Genomic DNA, 22,998 nt, shown 5'->3' on the forward strand with positions numbered 1-22,998 from the left:
GCCTTATCTGGACGACATTCTGGTTCAGGCGCCATCCTTTCAACAAGCAAAATCCCACACGGAAATGTTATCTTTCCTGCGATCTCACGGATGGAAGGTGAATTTGGAAAAGCGTTCCTTAGTTCCAACTACAAGAGTAATTTTCTTGGGAAACATAATAGATTCCTTATCAATGAAAATTTTTCTGACAGAAGTCAGGAAATCAAAGATTTCCGATTCCTGTCTAGCGCGCTTCAGTCCTCTCCTCGGCCATCAGTGGCTCAATGCATGGAGGTAATCGGTCTGATGGTAGCAGCCATGGACATCATCCTGTTTGCCCCTTTCCACCTCAGACCTCTGCAGTTATGCATGCTCAGGCAGTGGAACGGAGAATATGCGGACCTGTCTCCACAAGTACATCTGGAGCAGGAGACAAGGGATTCTCTTCTTTGGTGGTTGTCTCAGGAACATCTCTCCCAGGGAACCTGCTTTCGCAGACCCACCTGGGTGATTGTGACAACGGACACCAGCCTACTGGGATAGGGAGCAGTCTGGGGCTCTCTAAATGCTCAGGGGACATGGACTCAGTCGGAGTCTGTTTTACCCATTAACATTCTGGAGCTGAGAGCAATCTTCAATGCTCTTCTGGCCTGGCCTCAGTTGGCCTCGGCCTGGTTTATCAGGTTCCAGTCGAACAACATAACTTTGGTGGCTTACATTAACCATCAGGGGGTAACATGGAGTTCCTTGACCATGGCCATGGTAGAGGTAGCCAAGATAATTCAGTGGGGGGAGTCCCACAACTACTGCCTGTCGGCGATCCACATCCCAGGAGTGTACAACTGGGAGGTGGATTTTCTGAGTAGACAGACCTTTCACCCGGGGGAGTGGGAACTCCATCCGGAAATGTTTTCCAGCTTGATTCTCAAATGGGGACAGCCGGAGCTGGATCTCATGGCATCTCGGCAGAATGCCAAGCTTCCGAGGTACAGGTCAAGGTCAAGGGATCCTCAGGCGTTTGCTCTCCTCCCTCGAGTCATTGCTTGAATCAAACAGGAGAGGGTGTCGGTGATCCTCATAGCACCGGTGTGGCCTTGCAGGATCTGGTATGCAGACCTGGTGGCGATGTCATCTCTTCCACCTTGGAGACTTCCGTTGAGAAAGGACCTTCTACTTCAAGGGCCATTCCTTCATCCAAATTTAGTTTCTTTGAAGCTGACTGCTTGGAGATTGAACGCTTAATTTTATCTAAGCGTGGATTTTCAGAGTCGGTCATTGAGACCATGATTCAGACTTGTAAGCCTGTGACTAGAAAGATTTACCATAAGATATGGCGTAAATATCTGCATTGGTGTGAATCCAAAGGCTACTCTTGAAGTAGAGTTCGGATTCCTAGAATTTTGTCTATTCTCCAAGAGGATTTGGAGAAGGGTTTATCGGCAAGTTCCCTAAAGGGTCAAATATCTGCCTTATCTATTTTGTTACATAAACGTCTGGCGGATGTACCAGACGTGCAATCGTTCTGTCAAGCCTTGGTCAGAATCAGGCCTGTGTTTAAGCCGGTTACTCCTCCTTGGAGTCTTAATTTAGTTCTTAAAGTTCTTCAATAGGCTCCGTTTGAGCCTATGTATTCCCTAGATATTAAGCTGTTATCTTGGAAGGTTTTGTTTCTTGTTGCTATTTCATTTGCTCGTAGAGTTTCATAACTCTCGGCATTACAGTATGAGTCTCCTTACCTTATTTTTCATTCGGACAAGGTAGTTTTGCGTACTAAGTTATGGTTCCTCCCTAAAGTGGTTTCAGATCAGAGCATTATCCTTGTGTCCTAACCCTTCTTCTCAGAAGGAACGTCTGCTGCACAATCTGGACGTGGTGCGTGCATTGAAATTCTATTTACAGGCGACTAAAGATTTTCGTCAGTCTTCTGCTCGGTTTGTGGTTTTCTCTGGAAAATGTAAGGGGCAGAAAGCTACGGCTATTTCTCTTTCTTTGTTGCTGAAGAGTATCATTCGCTTGGCCTATGAAACTGCTGGATAGCAGCCTCCTGAGAGAGTTACGGCTCATTCTACAAGGACTGTTTCCTCTTCCTGGGCATTCAAAAATAAAGCTTGTTGAACAGATTTGCAAGGCTGCAACTTGGTCCTCTCTTCACACTTTTTCTAAATTCTATAAATTTGATACTTTTGCCTCGGCTGAGACTTCTTTTGGGAGAAAGGTTCTTCAAGCAGTGGTGCCTTCCGTTTAGGTTCCCTGTGTTGTCCCTCCCTATCATCTATGTCCTCTAGCTTGGTTATTGATTCCCAATAGTAATTAGATGATCCGTGCACTCACCGTGTCATTAGAAAGAAAACAAAATTTATGCTTACCTGATAAATGTATTTATTTCTTGACACAGTGAGTCCACAGACAGGGTTTTTTGTTATAAACTTCAGACACTTCTGCACCTTGTTGCTTCCTTTCTCTACTTGCTTCGGTCGAATGACTGGGGTTGGAGGGAAGGGGGTTGATATTTAACAGCTTTTCTGGGGTGCTCTTTGCCGCTTCCTCCTGGGCAGTAGTGATATTACCAATAGTAATTAGATGATCCGTGGACTCACCGTGTCAAGAAAGAAATACATTTATCAGGTAAGCATAAATTTTGTTTTTCAGATTATTTTTCAAGTTATATCAGACCATTACTGATTTTGGTTATATATCATTAGATATGCATAGATAGATCATTGAAATGAATAGAAATAATTGGGAGGTGAACTATCTCCAGTTTATAGGTTAATCATTCATATTTGATCAACTTTTCAGCTGTATTTTATTGGAAATAGTCAAATGATTACTTTAATAATAACAATTTAAATAGTTTTATTAAAGGGACACTGTACCCAAAATTTTTCTTTCATGATTCAGATTGAGCATGAAATTTTAAGAAACTTTCTAATTTACTCCTATTATCAAATTTTCTTTATTCCCTTGGTATCTTTATTTGAAATTCAAGAATGTAAGTTTAGATGCCGGCCCATTTTTGGTGAACAACCTGGGTTGTCCTTGCTGATTGGTGGATAAATTCATCCACCAATAAAAAAGTGCTGTCCAGAGTACTGAAACCAAAAAAAAACTTGCCTTCTTTTTCAAATAATGATAGCAAGAGAACGAAGAAAAATTGATAATAGGAGTAAATTAGAAAGTTGCTTAAAATTGCATGCTCTTTCTGAATTACAAAAGAAAAAAATTGGGTTCAGTGTCCCTTTAAGCTAAAACAATAACATGTTTTAATGGTTGCCCCTACCTTAGGTCCATGTGCAGATCTATTCCACTCCAAACAATCTTCTATTCATTCAGCTTAGTAAAACTTACTATGGGTTAATTATGTGTACATTTGCAGGGTAGCAATGACATTAAAGGGACAGTAAAGTCAAAATTAAACTTTCATGATTCAGAAAGATCATGCAATTTTTTACAATTTTCCAAATTACTTCTCTTATCTAATTTGATTGTCACTGTCTCACCCAATGTGTTCAGCTAGGCCCCAGTAGAGCATTGATCTAATTCAGCAAAGGATATGATGAAAGCAAAGCTAATTTGATAATAAAAGTAAATCTGAAACCTGAAAATAGCATGCTATATCTGAAACCCAAAAGTTTTCTTTCATGATTATGTCCGTTTAAGGTCTATTTCTCATCTCTGTTTTATTTTATAACATTTTTTCTGTGAAGAAGGGGCATGTTATTTCTACAGACAAAATTCACAGTTTTGGGAACTACAAAACCAATTATGTGATAATATCTTCACGATAGATAAATTGCCCAAAATATTCTGACAGAAACCTTTTGAGCATTACATTGTGAAATAGATTAGTGGAATAATTTACCAAAGAAATAAACTTGACAACCATGAATATATAGCATCTTGCTTTATAATTAAAAACTAATCAATATTTCAGGATGAATAACCTTTAGACTATAATGTATCTTAAATTGAATCTATTTATAGATATATTTGTCCTGTGTGTTCTCTCTTGTCTGTGACAAGAGCCCAGGGTATTTCAGTGTTTCCTTACCTGGACGATATCTTGGTACAGGCTCCATCTTTTCATTTAGCAGTATCTCACACCAACAGACTTTTCTTGTTTCTTCAGCACCATGGTTGGAGAATACATTTTCTTTCATGTAATTGGCAAGAGTCCATGAGCTAGTGACGTATGGGATATACATTCCTACCAGGAGGGGCAAAGTTTCCCAAACCTCAAAATGCCTATAAATACACCCCCCACCACACCCACAATTCAGTTTTACAAACTTTGCCTCCTATGGAGGTGGTGAAGTAAGTTTGTGCTAGATTTCTACGTTAATATGCGCTTCCCAGCATGCTGAAGCCCGGTTTTCCTCTCAGAGTGCAGTGAATAACAGAGGGATGAGAAGGGAGTATTGCTTATTGAATGCTATGGTCATCCTATTGGGGATCTATTTCGTAGGTTCTCTGTTATCGGTCGTAGAGATTCTTCTCCTACCTCCCTTTTCAGATCGACGATATACTCTTATATACCATTACCTCTGCTGATTCTTGTTTCAGTACTGGTTTGGCTATCTACTATATGTAGATGAGTGTCTTTTGGTAAGTATGTCTTATTTTATTTGACACTCTCAGCTATGGTTTGGCACTTTATATGTAAAGTTCTAAATATATATTTTATACTTATATTTGCCATGATTCAGGTTAATCAGTATATTTCCTTACAGACTGTCAGTTTTCATTTTTGGGAAATGCATATGAATAAAAAAATTTCTTACCTGAAATTTTTTTTCAATTTGACTTTTCTTTCTAAATTGCGGGCTGTTAGGCTCGCGGGTGCAAAAAATGCTTGGATTTATTGCGTCATTTTTGGCGCGAGACTTTTTGGCGCGAAAATTACGTTTGTTGACGTTATTGACGTCATTTCCGGCGTCGTAGTTGACGCCGAGAGTTTTCACATAGTTGCGTCATCTATGACGCTCATGTTTGTTGCAGACGTTTTTGGCGCCAAAAAATATTTTGTCAGTTGTGGGCGTCATACTTGGCGCCAGTTTTTTTTACATTATTTAAGTCTTTGTTTCTTTTTGCTTCTGGTTTCCAGAGGCTTATTCTGTTTGCATTTTTTCCCATTCCTGAAACTGTCATTTAAGGAATTTGATAATTTTGCTTTATATGTTGTTTTTTCTATTACATATTGCAAGATGTCGCAATCTGACCCTGTATCAGAATCTACTTCTGGAATGCTGCTGCCTGATGTCGGTTCTACCAAAGCTAAGTGCATTTGTTGTAAACTTGTGGTAACTGTTCCTCCGGCTGTAGTTTGTGTTAGTTGTCATAATAAACTTTCAAAAGCAGACAATATTTCCATTAATAGTAGTCCATTACCTGTTGTTGTTCCTTCAACATCTAATGTTCAGGATATTCCTGTTAATGTAAGAGAATTTGTTTCTAATTCTATTCAGAAGGCCCTGTCTGTTATATCACCTACTAATAAACGTAAAAGGTCTTTTAAAACTTCTCATAAATTAGATGCATTTTTAAATGACCACCAACATTCTGATTTATCTATTTCTGATGAGGAGTCTGGTTCAGAAGATTCTGCCTCAGATATTGACACTGACAAATCTTCATATTTATTTAAGATGGAGTTTATTCGTTCTTTACTTAAAGAGGTGTTGATTGCATTAGATATGGAGGAGTCTAGTCCTCTTGATATTAAAACCAGTAAACGTTTAAATTCGTTTTTTCCAGAGGTTTTTCCAGTTCCTGATGCTATTTCAGATGTAATTTCTAGGGAATGGAATAGTTTGGGTACTTCATTTACTCCTTCTTTAAGGTTAAGAGACTGTACCCTTTGCCGGCTGATAGATTGGAGTTTTGGGAAAAAAATCCCCAAAGTTGATGGGGCTATCTCTACTCTTGCTAAACGTACTACTATTCCTACGGCAGATAGTACTTCTTTTAAAGATCCTTTAGATAGGAAGCTTGAATCTTTTCTAAGGAAGGCTTATTTATGTTCAGGTAATCTTCTTAGGCCTGCTATTTCTTTGGCTGATGTTGCTGCAGCTTCAACTTTTTGGTTGGAGGCTTTAGCGCAACAAGTACCAGATCATAATGTATATAGCATTGTTAAGCCTCTTCAACATGCTAATAATTTCATTTGTGATGCCATTTTTGATATCATTAGAATTGATGTCAGGTATATGTCTTTAGCTATTTTAGCTAGAAGAGCTTTATGGCTTAAATCTTGGAATGCAGATATGACTTGTAAGTCAACGTTGCTATCTCTTTCTTTCCAAGGTAATAAATTATTTGGTTCTCAGTTGGATTCTATAATTTCGACTGTCACTGGGGGGAAGGGAGCTTTTTTGCCTCAGGATAAAAAATCTAAGGGTAAATTTAGGGCTGCTAACCGTTTTCGTTCCTTTTGTCAGAATAAGGAACAGAAGCCTGGCCCTTCCCCTAATGGAACGGCTTTTCAAAGATGTTTGGATCAATTCAGTCCAAAATCATTGGATTCAGAACATTGTTTCTCAAGGGTACAGAATAAGTTTCAAGGTAAGACCGCCTGTGAGAAGGTTCTTTCTCTCACGCATTCTAGTGAACCCAGTAAAGGCTCAGGCTTTTCTGAAATGTGTTTCAGACCTGGAGTCATCTGGGGTAATTGTGCCAGTTCCATATCGGGAACGGGGTCTGGGGTTTTATTCAAATCTGTTCATTGTACCAAAGAAAGAGAATTCTTTCAGACCCGTTCTGGATCTAAAAATTTTGAATCGTTATGTAAGAATACCAACATTCAAAATGGTGACTATTCTGCCTTTTGTTCTGCAAGGGCATTATGTCATATCAGAGTTTGTTAGCAGTTGTTGTTAGAGTGGAATCATTGACAAGAGACCACACCATAGGAAACTGCAAATTGATTTAACTATCAGTAGCAGTCTGAGTCTGAGAGAACAGGCAAGACTGCTAGCAATAGCTGGTTAATTAAGGGTTAGCTGGCTAGCAGCTGATACTAATGTTGTGGGTAGATGTGAAAACATTATCTGAACACAGGGGCTGCCTTGAGATTAATGGAAAAATAAACAAACAATCTCTGTTTTAGATTAGTAGTTCATCAATAACAGTTAGTGACAAAGTTAGTTAATTGCAGTCCATTTAAGCAACAGGTTATAACAAGTTGATGATTAGTATGTGAGCTGTTAGCAAAAAGAACTAGTAAGATTTGTTGTATTACATATAGCAAGCACAGACTTTGTGAGAGTTAATGAGCAGCACACATAAGCATAGATTGTAAGGGAAACAACTTATCTTATGGAAGGAATGCAGTCCTGTATAGGAGATCATAAGAGCAGTGATTGCCAGCAGTAATTCAGTAGTTAAGGTTAAAGGCTTTTCCAGACAGCAGGAGAGGAACAATGCAGCTTCAGTGTGGAGTGTCCTGCTGTTATAGAGAAACTGAAAGTGAATCCAGAAGCAGTGAAAAAGGCTGCAGCTCCTGTAAGTTAGCAGCTGATACAGACTGAGGAGCAACAGCAGTCTGTAGTTGATTGGCTTCAGTAAGTTGCACAGGAAGGAAACTCTCTGCAATTGAAGATACCTAAGCAGAGTGTTAGAGGAAGTGCTGGCTTAAATAGGCTGAAGGAGGAGGGCCATACTTAAAGGGGCAGTAAGTTAGAGCATTACACATTATATGTCCACAATAGACTTACAGGATGCTTATCTTCATATTCAAATTCATCCAGATCACTATCAGTTCCTGAGATTCTCTTTTCTAGACAAGCATTACCAATTTGTTGCTCTTCCTTTTGGCCTAGCAACAGCTCCAAGGATCTTCCCAAAGGTTCTCGGTGCCCTTCTCTCTGTAATCAGAGAGCGGGGTATTGCGGTGTTTCCTTATTTGGACGATATCTTGGTACTTGCTCAGTCTTTACATTCAGCAGAATCTCACACGAATCAACTTGTGTTGTTTCTTCAGGAACATGGTTGGAGGATCAATTTACCAAAGAGTTCCTTGATTCCTCAGACAAGGGTAACCTTTTTAGAATTCCAAATAGATTCAGTATCCATGACTTTATCTCTAACAGACAAAAGACGTCTGAAATTGGTTTCAGCTTGTCGGAACCTTCAGTCTCAATCATTCCCTTCAGTAGCTATGTGCATGGAAGTTTTAGGTCTCATGACTGCAGCATCAGACGCGATCCCCTTTGCTTGTTTTCACATGAGACCTCTTCAGCTTTGTATGCTGAACCTTTGGTGCAGGGATTATACAAAAATATCACAATTGATCTCCTTAAATCCCAATACTCGACTATCTCTGACTTGGTGGTTAGATCACCATCGCCTAGTTCTAGGGGCCTCTTTTCTTCATCCAACCTGGACTGTGATTTCAACAGATGCGAGTCTTTCAGGTTGGGGAGCTGTCTGGGGATCTCTGACAGCGCAGCGGGTTTGGAAATCTCAAGAGGCGAGATTACCAATCAATATTTTGGAACTCCGTGCGATTTTCAGAGCTCTTCAGTTCTGGCCTCTTCTGAAGAGAGAATCATTTATTTGTTTTCAGACAGACAATGTCACAACCGTGGCGTATGTCAATCATCAAGGTGGTACTCGCAGTCCTCAAGCTATGCAAGAAGTATCTCGGATACTTGCATAGGCGGAATCCAGCTCCTGTCTAATCTCTGCGGTTCATATCCCAGGTATAGACAATTGGGAAGCGGATTATCTCAGTCGCCAGACTTTACATCCGGGAGAATGGTCTCTTCACCCAGATGTGTTTCTTCAGATTGTTCAGATCTTCCAGAAATAGATTTGATGGCTTTTCATCTAAACAGGAAACTTCCCAGGTATCTGTCCAGATCCAGGGATCCTCAGGCGGAAGCAGTGGATGCGTTGTCACTTCCTTGGAATTATCAACCTGCTTATATCTTTCCGCCTTTAGTTCTTCTTCCAAGAGTGATTTCCAAAATCATAATGGAACGTTCGTTTGTACTGCTGGTGGCTCCAGCATGGCCACACAGGTTTTGGTATGCGGATCTTGTTCGGATGTCCAGTTGGCAACCTTGGCCACTTCCGTTAAGGCCAGACCTTCTATCTCAAGGTCCGTTTTTCCATCAGGATCTCAAATCATTAAATTTGAAGGTATGGAGATTGAACGCTTAGTGCTTAGTCATAGAGGTTTCTCTGACTCAGTGATCAATACTATGTTGCAGGCTCGTAAATCTGTGTCTAGAAAGATTTATTACCGAGTTTGGAAGACTTACATTTCATGGTGTTCCTCTCATAAGTTCTCTTGGCATTCTTTTAGAATTCCTAGAATTTTACAGTTTCTTCAGGATGGTTTGGATAAGGGTTTGTCTGCAAATTCCTTGAAAGGACAAATCTCTCCTCTTTCTGTTCTTTTTCACAGAAAAATTGCTAATCTTCCTGACATTCGTTGTTTTGTACAGGCTTTGTTTCGCATCAAGCCTGTCATTAAGTCAATCTCTCCTCATTGGAGTCTTAATTTGGTTTTGAGAGCTTTACAGGCTCCTCAGTTTGAGCCTATGCATTCTTCGGATATTAAGTTACTTTCTTGGAAAGTATTGTTTCTTTTGGCTATCTCTTCTGCTAGAAGAGTTTCTGAATTATCTGCTCTTTCTTTTGAGTCTCCTTTTCTGATTTTTCATCAGGATAAGGCTATTTTGCGGACTTCATTTAAATTTTTACCTAAGGTTGTGAATTCCAACAACATTAGTAGAGAAATTGTTGTCCCTTCGTTGTGTCCTAATCCTAAGAATTCTTTGGAAAAATCTTTGCATTCTTTGGATGTGATAAGATCTTTGAAATATTATGTTGAAGCTACTAAAGATTTCAGAAAGACTTCTAGTCTATTTGTTATCTTTTCCGGTCCTAGGAAAGGTCAGAAAGCTTCTGCTATTTCTTTGGCTTCCTGGTTAAAGCTTTTGATTCATCATGCTTATGTGGAGTCGGGTAAATCCCCGCCTCAGAGGATTACGGCTCATTCTACTAGGTCAGTTTCTACTTCCTGGGCTTTTAAGAATAAATCTTCTGTTAATCAGATTTGCAAAGCAGCAACTTGGTCTTCTTTGCATACATTTACTAAATTCTACCATTTTGATGTTTTTTCTTCTTCAAAAGCAGTTTTTGGTAGAAAAGCTCTTTCATTCAGCGGTTTCAGTTTGATTCTTCTGCTTATAATTTCAGTTTTTTTCATTATAAGATTAAAACTTTTTGATTTGGGTTGTGTATTCTTTTTTTCAGCGGAATTGGCTGTCTTTATTTTTTATCCCTCCCTCTCTAGTGACTCTTGCGTGGAGTTCCACATCTTGGGTATTTGCTATCCCATACGTCACTAGCTCATGGACTCTTGCTAATTACATGAAAGAAAACATAATTTATGTAAGAACTTACCTGATAAATTCATTTTTTTCATATTGGCAAGAGTACATGAGGCCCACCCTTTTTGTGGTGGTTAGGATTTTTTTGTATAAAGCACAATTATTCCAATTCCTTGTTGATGCTTTCGCTCCTTTCTTATCACCTCACTTCTTGGCTATTCGTTAAACTGAATTGTGCGTGTGGTGGGGGGTGTATTTATAGGCATTTTGAGGTTTGGGAAACTTTGCCCCTCCTGGTAGGAATGTATATCCCATACGTCACTAGCTCATGGACTCTTGCCAATATGAAATAAATTAATTTATCAGGTAAGTTCTTACATAAATTATGTTTTTTAAAGCATTTTCTTATTCCCCAGTTAAGAGTCACTTTTCTGGGTGTCCAGATAGACTCAGTTTCTATGAGACGCTCTCTGACTAAACAAAGAAGGTTGAAGATGATTTTAGCTTGTTCAAATCTTCTGTTCTGTATCCTTTGTATGGAAATGCTAGGCCTAATGATTGCCGCATCGGATGCTATTCTGTTTGTTTGTTTTCACATCAGGTGATAGGAGTTTTATAGATCTCTTGGGGTTTTGGAATCTTTGCCTCCTCCTAGTGGCCAGGAAGAGTAATTCCCAGGAATAATGGATCATGGACTCTTACCACAATGAGAGAAATGATTTTATCAGATAAGCATAAATTATGTTTTTGCTTGTTTAGGTTTTTTATTTTCAAAATATTCTCCCTTCATTTCTATTTGACCCCTCTTTCCCTAGTGTGCGGCATTACATCTCATCTCAAGGTGCCTCCATACAAAGTGCAAAGGATTTCTTGCAGCAACAAACCCACTCAATGCGCCGCCGGCAGAGCCTGCTCAGGTCCACCAAGCATCAGTGGCGACATGACAATATGCAGTTAAGCCCGGATGCAGATGGATTACAACTTGCAGAGAGAGGGGGAAATAGCATTGAAGAGGTAACTTACATGCCTTGTGTACTGGTTTTCAGATGATGCTGTAAACAAAGTAGTTTGAACAGCCTGTGAACACCCTTGGTACCAATGCAGTATTCCCTTTTATTTTTCACATATAATTAGTAAATATAGCCTTATGTAATTAGCATAATTTTAGGGAACCATGGGGTTCCGTGCTGATTTGCTGCAACTCAGTGGCCCCATTGATAAACTGGATGGACATTAAAGTCAATAAATAAAGTTTTAATTATGCAGAGTACTTTGCATTGCACTTTCATTTGTTTTATTTGCATTGCCTCCTTTTCCTGTAATGAAACTTTTATTTAAATATTGTAGTTTTTCCATCGCCATCAGAGAGTCTGTAGTTCATTATATGTAATTCAGAATCATGACCTTCCTACCTACTGCTCAGCGATTGCTTGATTTGTGCAAGCTCTCATAAATATATGTTGAAGACTATCTATATAAGTTTATACTTTAAAGGGACAGTCAAGTTAAAAAAAAAAAAAATCATGATTTAAATAGGGCATGTAATTTTAAACAACTTTCCAATTTACTTTTATTACCAATTTTGCTTTGTTGTCTTGGTATTCTTAGTTAAAAGCTAAACCTAGGCGGTTCATATGCTAATTTCTTAGACCTTGAAGGCTGCCTCTAATCTGAAAGCATTTTGACAGTTTTTCACCACTAGAGGGCATTAGTTCATGTGTTTCACATAGATAACATTGAGCTCAGGCACGTGAAGCTCCTAGGAGTCAGCACTGATTGGCTAAAAATGCAAGTCTGTCAAAAGAACTGAAATAAGGGGGCAGTTTGCAGAAGCATAGATACAAGGTAATCACAGAGGTAAAATGTATATTATTATAACTGTGTTGGTTATTCAAAACTGGGGAATGGGTAATAAAGGGATTATCTACCTTTTTAAACAGCAACAATTCTGGTGTTTGCTGTCCCTTTAAGGAAATATTGGGCAGGCCTATAGTTCTTTTCTGTTGTCAAAATCTATGTTTCTATGTCCCTACTTTTACACAACAAAGTTGATACTTATCGAGCAATCAAGATGTTAATATGTTTAAGGTGTGTAGACTTGGCTGATATATTATTCTATAGCCAGACAACATACTTGTTCAAGACTCCCCCAGTGTTATTAACCCCTAATCTTTAGACAATCAAACACTGTTAACCCTCAGAACCTTCACTGCTATTAACCCACAAAGTGGCTTGTTATGGCCTGATATCACAGAAGACATTGTTGTTTACAATCACCACAATGGGGATTCTTTAATGTCATAACAGCTCTATTTCACCTGTTGTACAACCAGCAGTGTCATCATGCAGATCAATTATTTTTAGGTGCAATTGCTTATGGTAGGACCTGCTGACAGTAACTTAGCCTGATATTCTTTTTTTTTTATTATTCTTTATTTATATAGATGACATTAAATTCCGACAACATATCATACAATATTACAAATCCCTTAGAGGGGGTACAAGATAATCTTTGACATAGAGTTCTTTCCTTTCCAATGGCATGGAGAGTCAACAAATTCATTCATTACTGTTGGGAATTAAATACCTGGCCACCAAGAGGAGGCAAAGACAACCCAGCAAAAGCCCAAGTAGCCCTCCCACTTCCCATACTCTTCCAGTCATTGTTTTCCTCTGTAACTAGGAGGAGGTGAAGATAGTGCTCTGAAGAAAATTGAGTCCTTTAATGGGTAGCTTCCCTTCAAGATAGGACTGGGGGTTAATGCTATGTCCGTGTAAACCTCTTAGTACGGGTATTGGTGACTGTTAGCTGCTGGAAGTCGCAGGGAACTTCTCTGTCCTCTTTCCAGCAATCTGTGCTAACACCCCCATCTGGCAACCAGTGTTAAGCTTACACTGCTTTCCTTTCTACCTCAGGTCCCTGTCAGAAGTCTGGATGAAGCTATGAGACATGGAAGGCTGTGTCTGCTCCACAGCAGTGACCCTGCCAGGTAAGTCCATTTCTTTTGTTTTATGAAGGAGGCACAGTCCTTGGATGGGACAAATTTTAAGGTGCTCATGTGGTACCTTATTTACCACTCAGAAGGTTCTGGGGACTTAATTATCTCCTTAGGGGATATTCTTTTATAAAGAGCAGATATGTACCTTTCTCAGGATTCTTTGGTATTGTTCATTTTGACACCAGAGCTCCTGATCTCAACATGGGGGACTTTGATCTTATAACAGGATCCTGTGGAGGGTTCTCTTTATTTTATTGCAAACTTTGTACTTTGAGTATAGTTGGTACAGTTTAGCTCCTTCCACTTTACTACACAGAATTTGGAGCCTACAATATTGATTCTCGCTGCATACAGCCGTGTCTTAGGGTCTTATATTAATCTTTGGCCCGTATATTGATGTTCACAGCAAACGGCTGCGTGACTTAGGGCCTTATATTGATGCTTGCGGCATATGGCCGCATTTTTCACTGTGCACTCTCTCTTCCAGGGTGGAAAATATGGGAAGCGAATTTCCTGACCAGACAGTTCTTCCATCCCGGGGAGTAGTCCCTTCTCTCAGAAGTGTTCTGACATCTCTCAGGTGGGGGATCCGGAGATAGTCATGGCATCTTGTATCAATACCAAACTGCCCAGATAAGGGTCGAGACTGAGAGATCCTCAGACAGTTTTATCCGTTCCCTCCGTTTGCTATTCTTCCCAGGGTTATAACCCACATAAATCTGGAGCAGACCTTTGTGATCCTAATTGTACCAGCTGGCCTCGCAAGTCTTGGTTTGCAGATCTGGTGAATATGTCTTTGTGGAGGTCATCTTAATCTAGATTCTCTGAGGCTGACTGCATGGAGATCTAAAACAGGTTTTTCTGATAAAGTCATTGATACTCTGATTCAGGCTCATAAGCTGGTTTCTCGTCGGCTGTATCACAGGTGTGGCACCTCTAACTAGTCTGGTGCAAGACTCAAGGTTTCCCTTGGCACAAAGTGAGAGTTCCTCAGAGGTTTTGGAGAAAGATTTGTCTGCTAGTTTTCTCAAGGATCAGATTTCTGCCCTTTCTGTCTTTGCTAGCTAATCTTCCGGACGTTCAGTCCTTTGTTCAGACCCTGGTTTGAATCAGGCCTCTGTTTCGACTTGTTGCTCCTCCTTGGAGCCTTAATTTTGTTCTTTTCATATTAAACTTTTCTCTTGGAAAGTTTTTGTTTTTGTTGGCTATTTCTTCTGCATGTAGAGTTTCAGAATTATCTGCCTCCCCTTATATGGTTTTTCATGCGGATAAGCCTGTCCTACGTACTGATTTTGGGTTTTCTTCCCAAGATGGTCTCTGACTGCAATATCTATCAGGAGATTGTAGTTCCTTACTTTTTGTCCTAATCCATCTCAAAAGGAATGTTTGTTACTCAACCTGGATGTGGTGCACGCTTTGAAATCTATCTCCATGATTCCAAGGATTCTAGGCATTCTACTTCTTTGTTTGTTGTGTATGCTGGTGAGCGTAAGGGTCTAAACTTCTTTCCTTTTGGTTGAGGAGTGTCATTCGTTTGGCTTATGTGGAAGCTGGTCAACAGCCTCCTGAGAGGATTAAGGCTCCCTTTTCAGGGGATGGGTCCTCTTCTTAGGCTTTTAAGAACAAAGCTTCTATGGAGCAGATCTGTAAGGCGGCTACCTGGTCCTCCTTGCATACCTCTTCATAATTTTTACAAGTTTTGATGTTTTTACCTCAGCTGAGGCTTCCTTTAGGAGAAGTGTGCTTCAAGCGATGGTACCTTCAGCCTGCCTTATTTTCCCTCCCTGTTCATTCTCTGTGTGTCCTCTCTTGCTTGGGTATTGGGTTCCCAACAGTAATGAATGAATTTGTGGACTCTCCATGCTATTGGAAAGAAAACAAAATGTATGCTTACCTGATAAATTCCTTTCTTTCCTGACATGGAGAGTCCACAAACCCTCCCTGTTATTTTTAAGGCGGCATTTTTTCCTAATCTTCTGGCACCTCTATAACCCTAGTGTTTCTCCTACTCTTCCTTATTTCCTCGGCTGAATGACTGGTGGAGTATGGGAAGTGGGAGTGATACTTGCGTTTTTGCTGGGTTGTCTTTGCCTCCTCCTGGTGGCCAGATGTTGAATTCCTAACAATAATAAAAGAATACGTTGACTCTCCATGCCAGGATTTATTTATTTTTTATCAGGTAAGCATACATTTCTCCTGTTAAGTGTAGTCAGTCCACGGGTCATCCATTACTTATGGGATTATAACTCCTCCCTAACAGGAAGTGCAAGAGGATCACCCAAGCAGAGCTGCTATATAGCTCCTCCCCTCTACGTCATACCCAGTCATTCTCTTGCACCTAACTAATAGATAGGACGTGTGAGAGGACTGTGGTTGTTAAACTTAGTTTTTATTTCTTCAATCAAAAGTTTGTTATTTTAAACGGCACCGGAGTGTGTTGTTTTTTCTCAGGCAGCATTAGAAGAAGAATCTACCTGAGTTTGTGTATGATCTTAGCGGACGTAACTAAGATCCATTTGCTGTTCTCGGCCATTCTGAGGAGCAAGGTAACTTCAGAACAGGGGACAGCGGGCAGGTTCACCTGCAAGGAGGTATGTTGCAGTATATTATTTTCTAAGGAATGGAATTGACTGAGAAAATACTGCTAATACCGATGTAATGTAAGTACAGCCTTAAATGCAGTAGTAGCAACTGGTATCAGGCTGATATGTATGTATGTTTACACTGAAGTATTTCTGGGGAATGGCACTTCACTAAGAAAATACTGTATACATATAATTTTTAGCCTATTCTGCAGTGAGAGCGGCTAGCAGCAGGCTTTTTAATAACATTTCATAATTTATATTTAAAACGTTTACTGGCATGTTAATCGTTTATTTCTCTGAGGTACTTGGTGAAAAATTTTATGGGCGTTATTTTCCACATGGCTGTCGTTTGTTATGAATTAAATCAGTTTACTGAGCTTCCCCACTGTTGTATTATGAGTGGGAGGGGCCTATTTTGGCGCTTTATTGGGCAGTAGAAATTCAGTCACAGTCTGCCTTTTTCTCCCTGCATGATCCAGGACGTCTCTACAGAGCTCAGGGGTCTCCAAAACTAGTTTTGAGGGAGGTAATCACTCACAGCAGACCTGTGAGACTGTGCTTTGACTGTGATAAAAACGTTTATATTTTCAATTGTTATCCGTTTTTTGGTATTAAGGGGTTAATCATCCATTTGCTAGTGGGTGCAATCCTTTGCTAACTTAATGCATTTACTGTGAAAATTTGGTTTCTATAACTAATCCGGTTCATTGTTATTTCAACTGTGACAGTTTTGTGTGCTTCTTAAAGGCACAGTAACGTTTTTTATATTGCTTGTAAATTTATTTGAAAAGTATTTTCCAAGCTTGCTAGGCTAATTGCTAGTTTGTTTAAACATGTCTGACACAGAGGAATCTCTTTGTGCAATATGTTCAAAGGCCAATGTGGAGCCCAATAGAAATTTGTGTACTAATTGCATTGATGCTACTTTAAATAAAAGCCAATCTGTACATGTCAAGAAAATTTCACCAGACAATGAGGGGAAAGTTATGCCGACTAACTCTCCTCACGTGTCAGTACCTGCATCTCCCGCTCAGAAGGTGCGTGATATTGTGGCGCCAAGTTCATCAGGGCGGCCATTACAAATCACTTTACAAGACATGGCTAATGTTATGACTGAAGTTTTATCTAAATTGCCAGAACTTAGAGGTAAACGCGACCACTCTGGGGTGAGAACAGAGTACGCTGATAATGTTAGAGCCATGTCTGATACTGCGTCACAATGGGCATGAAGACGGAGAGCTTCATTCTGTGGGTGACGGATCTGATCCAAATAAACTGGACTCAGACATTTCAAATTTTAAATTTAAGCTTGAGAACCTCCGTGTATTATTAGGGGAGGTATTAGCGGCTCTGAATGATTGTAACACGGTTGCAATCCCAGAGAAATTATGTAGGCTGGATAGATACTATGCGGTACCGGCGTGTACTGACGTTTTTCCTATACCTAAGAGGCTTACAGAGATTATTACCAAGGAGTGGGGTAGGCCCGGTGTACCCTTTTCCCCCCCTCCTATATTTAGAAAAATGTTTCCAATAGACGCTACCACACTGGACTTATGGCAGACGGTCCCTAAGGTGGAGGGAGCAGTTTCTACTCTGGCTAAGCGTACCACTATCCCGGTGGAGGATAGCTGTGCCTTTTCAGATCCAATGGATAAAAAGTTAGAGGGTTACCTTAAGAAAATGTTTACTCAACAAGGTTTTATATTACAACCCCTCGCATGCATTGCGCCTGTCACGGCTGCGGCGGCATTCTGGTTTGAGTCTCTAGAAGAGACCATTAGCTCAGTTCCATTGGATGAAATTATAGACAAGCTTAGAGTCCTTAAGCTAGCTAATTCATTTATTTCTGATGCCGTAGTACATTTAACTAAGCTTACGGCTAAGAATTCCGGATTCGCCATTCAGGCGCGCAGAGCGCTGTGGCTAAAATCCTGGTCAGCCGATGTGACTTCTAAATCTAAATTGCTTAACATACCTTTCAAAGGGCAGACATTATTCGGGCCCGGTTTGAAAGAAATTATCGCTGACATTACTGGAGGTAAGGGCCATGCCCTGCCTCAAGACAGAGCCAAACCAAGGGCTAGACAGTCTAATTTTCGTGCCTTTCGTAACTTCAAGGCAGGAGCAGCATCAACTTCCTCCGCTCCAAAACAGGAAGGAACTGTTGCTCGCTACAGACATGGCTGGAAACCTAATCAGACCTGGAACAAGGGCAAGCAGGCCAGAAAACCTGCTGCTGCCCCTAAGACAGCATGAAGTGAGGGCCCCCAATCCGGAAACGGATCTAGTAGGGGGCAGACTTTCTCTCTTCGCCCAGGCTTGGGCAAGAGATGTCCAGGATCCCTGGGCGTTAGAGATCATATCTCAGGGATATCTTCTGGACTTCAAAGCTTCTCCTCCAAAAGGGAGATTTCATCTTTCAAGGTTGTCAGCAAACCAGATAAAGAAAGAGGCGTTTCTGCGCTGTGTACAAGATCTTTTACTAATGGGAGTGATCCACCCGGTTCCGCGGTCGGAACACGGACAAGGGTTTTACTCAAATCTGTTTGTGGTTCCCAAAAAAGAAGGAACCTTCAGACCAATCTTGGACTTAAAGATCCTAAACAAATTCCTAAGAGTTCCATCGTTCAAAATGGAAACTATTCGGACAATCTTACCCATGATCCAAAAGGGTCAGTACATGACCACAGTGGATTTAAAGGATGCCTACCTTCACATACCGATTCACAAAGATCATTACCGGTACCTAAGGTTTGCCTTCCTAGACAGGCATTACCAGTTTGTAGCTCTTCCCTTCGGGCTAGCTACTGCTCCAAGAATCTTTACAAAGGTTCTGGGTTCTCTTCTGGCGGTACTAAGACCGCGAGGAATATCGGTAGCTCCGTACCTAGACGACATTCTGATACAAGCGTCAAGTTTCCAAACTGCCAAGTCTCATACAGAGTTAGTACTGGCATTTCTAAGGTCACATGGGTGGAAAGTGAACGAAGAAAAGAGTTCTCTATTGCCACTCACAAGAGTTCCCTTCTTAGGGACTCTTATAGATTCTGTAGAAATGAAAATTTACCTGACAGAGGACAGGTTAACAAAACTTCTAAATGCTTGCCGTGTCCTTCATTCCATTCCACACCCGTCAGTGGCTCAATGCATGGAGGTAATCGGCTTAATGGTAGCGGTAATGGACATAGTACCCTTTGCACGCCTGCATCTCAGACCACTGCAATTGTGCATGCTAAGTCAGTGGAATGAGGATTACTCAGATTTGTCCCCTATGCTGAATCTGGATCAAGAGACCAGAAATTCTCTTCTATGGTGGCTCTCTCGGCCACATCTGTCCAAGGGGATGCCCTTCAGCAGGCCAGATTGGACGATTGTAACAACAGACGCCAGCCTGCTAGGTTGGGGCGCTGTCTGGAATTCCCTGAAGACTCAGGGATCATGGACTCAGGAGGAGAGTCTCCTTCCCATAAACATTCTGGAATTAAGAGCAGTTTTCAATGCCCTTCTGGCTTGGCCTCAGTTAGCAACTCTGAGGTTCATCAGGTTTCAGTCGGACAACATCACGACTGTGGCTTACATCAACCATCAGGGAGGGACAAGGAGTTCCCTAGCGATGATGGAAGTCTCAAAGATAATTCACTGGGCAGAGTCTCACTCTTGCCACCTATCAGCGATCCACATCCCAGGCGTGGAGAACTGGGAGGCGGATTTTCTAAGTCGCCAGACTTTTCATCCGGGGGAGTGGGAACTTCATCCGGAGGTCTTTGCCCAAATACTTCGGCGTTGGGGCAAACCAGATCTGGATCTCATGGCGTCTCGCCAGAACGCCAAACTTCCTTGTTACGGATCCAGGTCCAGGGACCCGGGAGCGTTTCTGATAGATGCTCTGACAGCACCTTGGGCCTTCAACATGGCTTATGTGTTTCCACCCTTCCCGATGCTTCCTCGATTGATTGCCAGGATCAAACAGGAGAGAGCATCGGTGATTCTAATAGCGCCTGCGTGGCCACGCAGGACCTGGTATGCAGACCTAGTGGACATGTCGTCCTGTCCACCATGGTCTCTACCTCTGAGACAGGACCTTCTGGTTCAGGGTCCTTTCAAACATCCAAATCTAATTTCTCTGAGGCTGACTGCATGGAGATTGAACGCTTGATTCTATCAAAGCGTGGATTCTCGGAGTCGGTGATTGATACCTTAATACAGGCTAGGAAGCCTGTTACCAGGAAAATTTACCATAAAATATGGCGCAAATACTTGCATTGGTGCGAATCCAAGAGTTACTCATGGAGTAAGGTTAGGATTCCTAGGATATTGTCTTTTCTACAAGAAGGTTTAGAAAAGGGTTTATCCGCTAGTTCGTTAAAGGGACAGATCTCAGCTTTGTCCATCCTTTTACACAAACGTCTGTCAGAAGTTCCAGACGTTCAGGCTTTTTGTCAGGCTTTGGCCAGGATTAAGCCTGTGTTTAAAACTGTTGCTCTGCCATGGAGCTTAAACTTAGTTCTTAACGTTTTACAGGGTGTTCCGTTTGAACCCCTTCATTCCATTGATATCAAGCTGTTATCTTGGAAAGTTCTGTTTTTAATGGCTATTTCCTCGGCTCGAAGAGTCTCTGAGTTATCGGCCTTACATTGTGATTCTCCTTATCTGATTTTCCATTCAGACAAGGTAGTTCTGCGTACTAAACCTGGGTTCTTACCTAAGGTGGTCACTAACAGGAATATCAATCAAGAGATTGTTGTTCCATCATTGTGTCCTAACCCTTCCTCAAAGAAGGAACGACTTCTGCACAATCTGGACGTTGTCCGTGCCCTGAAATTTTATTTGCAGGCAACTAAAGATTTTCGACAAACTTCTTCCCTGTTTGTCGTTTATTCTGGACAGAGGAGAGGTCAAAAGGCTTCGGCTACCTCTCTCTCCTTCTGGCTTCATAGCATAATACGTTTAGCCTATGAGACTGCTGGACAGCAACCTCCTGAAAGAATTACAGCTCATTCTACCAGAGCTGTGGCTTCCACTTGGGCCTTTAAAAATGAGGCCTCTGTTGAACAGATTTGCAAGGCTGCGACTTGGTCTTCACTTCACACTTTTTCCAAATTTGACACTTTTGCTTCTTCGGAGGCTGTTTTTGGGAGAAAGGTTCTTCAGGCAGTGGTTCCTTCCGTGTAAAGATCCTGCCTGTCCCTCCCGTCATCCGTGTACTTTTAGCTTTGGTATTGGTATCCCATAAGTAATGGATGACCCGTGGACTGACTACACTTAACAGGAGAAAACATAATTTATGCTTACCTGATAAATTCCTTTCTCCTGTAGTGTAGTCAGTCCACGGCCCGCCCTGTTTTTTATGGCAGGTCTAAATTTTAAATTATACTCCAGTCACCACTGCACCCTATAGTTTCTCCTTTCTCGTTTGGTTTTCGGTCGAATGACTGGGTATGACGTAGAGGGGAGGAGCTATATAGCAGCTCTGCTTGGGTGATCCTCTTGCACTTCCTGTTAGGGAGGAGTTATAATCCCATAAGTAATGGATGACCCGTGGACTGACTACACTACAGGAGAAAGGAATTTATCAGGTAAGCATAAATTTTGTTTTTGTAATCTAATGGATAGTACAATGCATATGTTGGTAAAGTTAATCTCCAGATTATTCAGCTTGTCATCTTCTTATACATTTATTTTACAATTCCACTTATCTCATTAGCTCTTGAGAAACATCTTTCTTCACTGTGGCAAGCTTGTAAGTGGTTAGTACATATCAACCACAACTTAAACTTAAGGGGTCATGAAACCCAAAATCCTTCTTTCATGATTCAGATAGAGAATACAATTTTAAACAATTTTCCAATTTACTTTTATTTAATTTGCTTCCTTCTCTTGTTATCCTTTGCTGAAAGGTTTATCTAGGAAAGCACAGGAGTCACGGAAGACATCATTGACAATAGGTCACGGAAGACATCATTGACAAATGCATGGAAGACTGCAGGGTCGTTACACAGCCCAAAGGGCATTACAAGGTATTCGTAATGCCCAGATCTTGTGTTAAAGGCAGTCTTCCATTCGTGGCCTGGAGAGATGCGAATCAGATTATATGCCCCACTTAAGTCCAGTTTCGTGAAAAAGCGGGCATCCTGGAGCGAGTCATACAGTTCGGTGATCAATGGTATGGGATAGCGATTCTTGATGGTTATGTTGTTCAAGGCCCTGTAGTCAATGCAGGGTCTGAGCCCACCATCCTTCTTACTGATAAAAAGAAGCCGGCCCCAGCAGGAGAGGAGGAAGGACGAATGAAACCTTTTGCCAGGTTCTCTTATATGTACTCCTCCATGGATTTGGTTTCAGCCTTGGAGAGTGGATAAGTCCTCCCTTTGGGAAGTGGGGCTCCGGGAAAGAGGTTGATCTTGCAGTCGTAAGGACGGTGGGGTGGCAGCATGTCGGCTGCTTTTTTCTCAAACACATCAGTGAAGTCCGCATATACTGAGGGAAGGTTTGGAGGAGTCTGTATAGTGGCTATGGGAATACGGGTCAGAGGAATGACTTTAGCAAGGCAGGAGTGGAAACAGGAGGTGCCCCAGGAGGCCAGTTGTCCCTCAGTCCAATCGAACCGTGGATTGTGTACCCGAAGCCAAGGAAGACCATGGATGACAGGCTGTGCTGGGGAATGAATAACCTTAAACTGTAACTGTTCAGTGTGGAGGACTCCCACAGTCAGGGTCAGGGGTGCTGACTCGAAATGAATCCGGCCCGAACCAAGGGGGGTGCCATCCAGGGTAGTTATTTTGAGATAATGTCTTTTCTGTAGAAGAGGCAAACCAGCTTGAATCATGAAACGGGGATTCAGGATGTTTCCAGCTACCCCTGAATCAATGAAGGCTTGAGTGTGGACTGTATTCTGAAGGAAGGTAAGGGCAACAGGTACCTGGATCCGAGAAGAGTGAGGGGATTTAGTTGAGACCATGCTTAGAGGTACCCCAGTGTTATCTTCTAAGCATTGGCTTTTCCCGGCTGAACATCACAGTCCTTTAGTTGGTGGGTGTTACATCCACAATAAAAACATAGCCTCAGTCTCCTTCTTCTCTGCCTTTCAGACTC

At 41.3% G+C, this 22,998-nt stretch overlaps 1 protein-coding gene across 1 annotated transcript in view; it reads left to right on the forward strand.

Annotated features, from left to right (window-relative positions):
• LOC128653403 (centrosomal protein of 164 kDa-like) overlaps positions 1 to 22,998 on the forward strand; it is a 262,023-nt gene that overhangs the window by 127,156 nt on the left and 111,869 nt on the right. Inside the window, exon 27 of the mRNA XM_053706655.1 lies at positions 11,135 to 11,333. Within this exon, the coding sequence (XP_053562630.1) occupies positions 11,135 to 11,333 (199 nt within the window). The remainder of the gene's footprint in view (positions 1 to 11,134; positions 11,334 to 22,998) is intronic.

The sequence above is a fragment of the Bombina bombina genome, chromosome 3, assembly GCF_027579735.1.
Source record: "Bombina bombina isolate aBomBom1 chromosome 3, aBomBom1.pri, whole genome shotgun sequence".
In the NCBI taxonomy this organism is placed as follows: domain Eukaryota; kingdom Metazoa; phylum Chordata; class Amphibia; order Anura; family Bombinatoridae; genus Bombina; species Bombina bombina.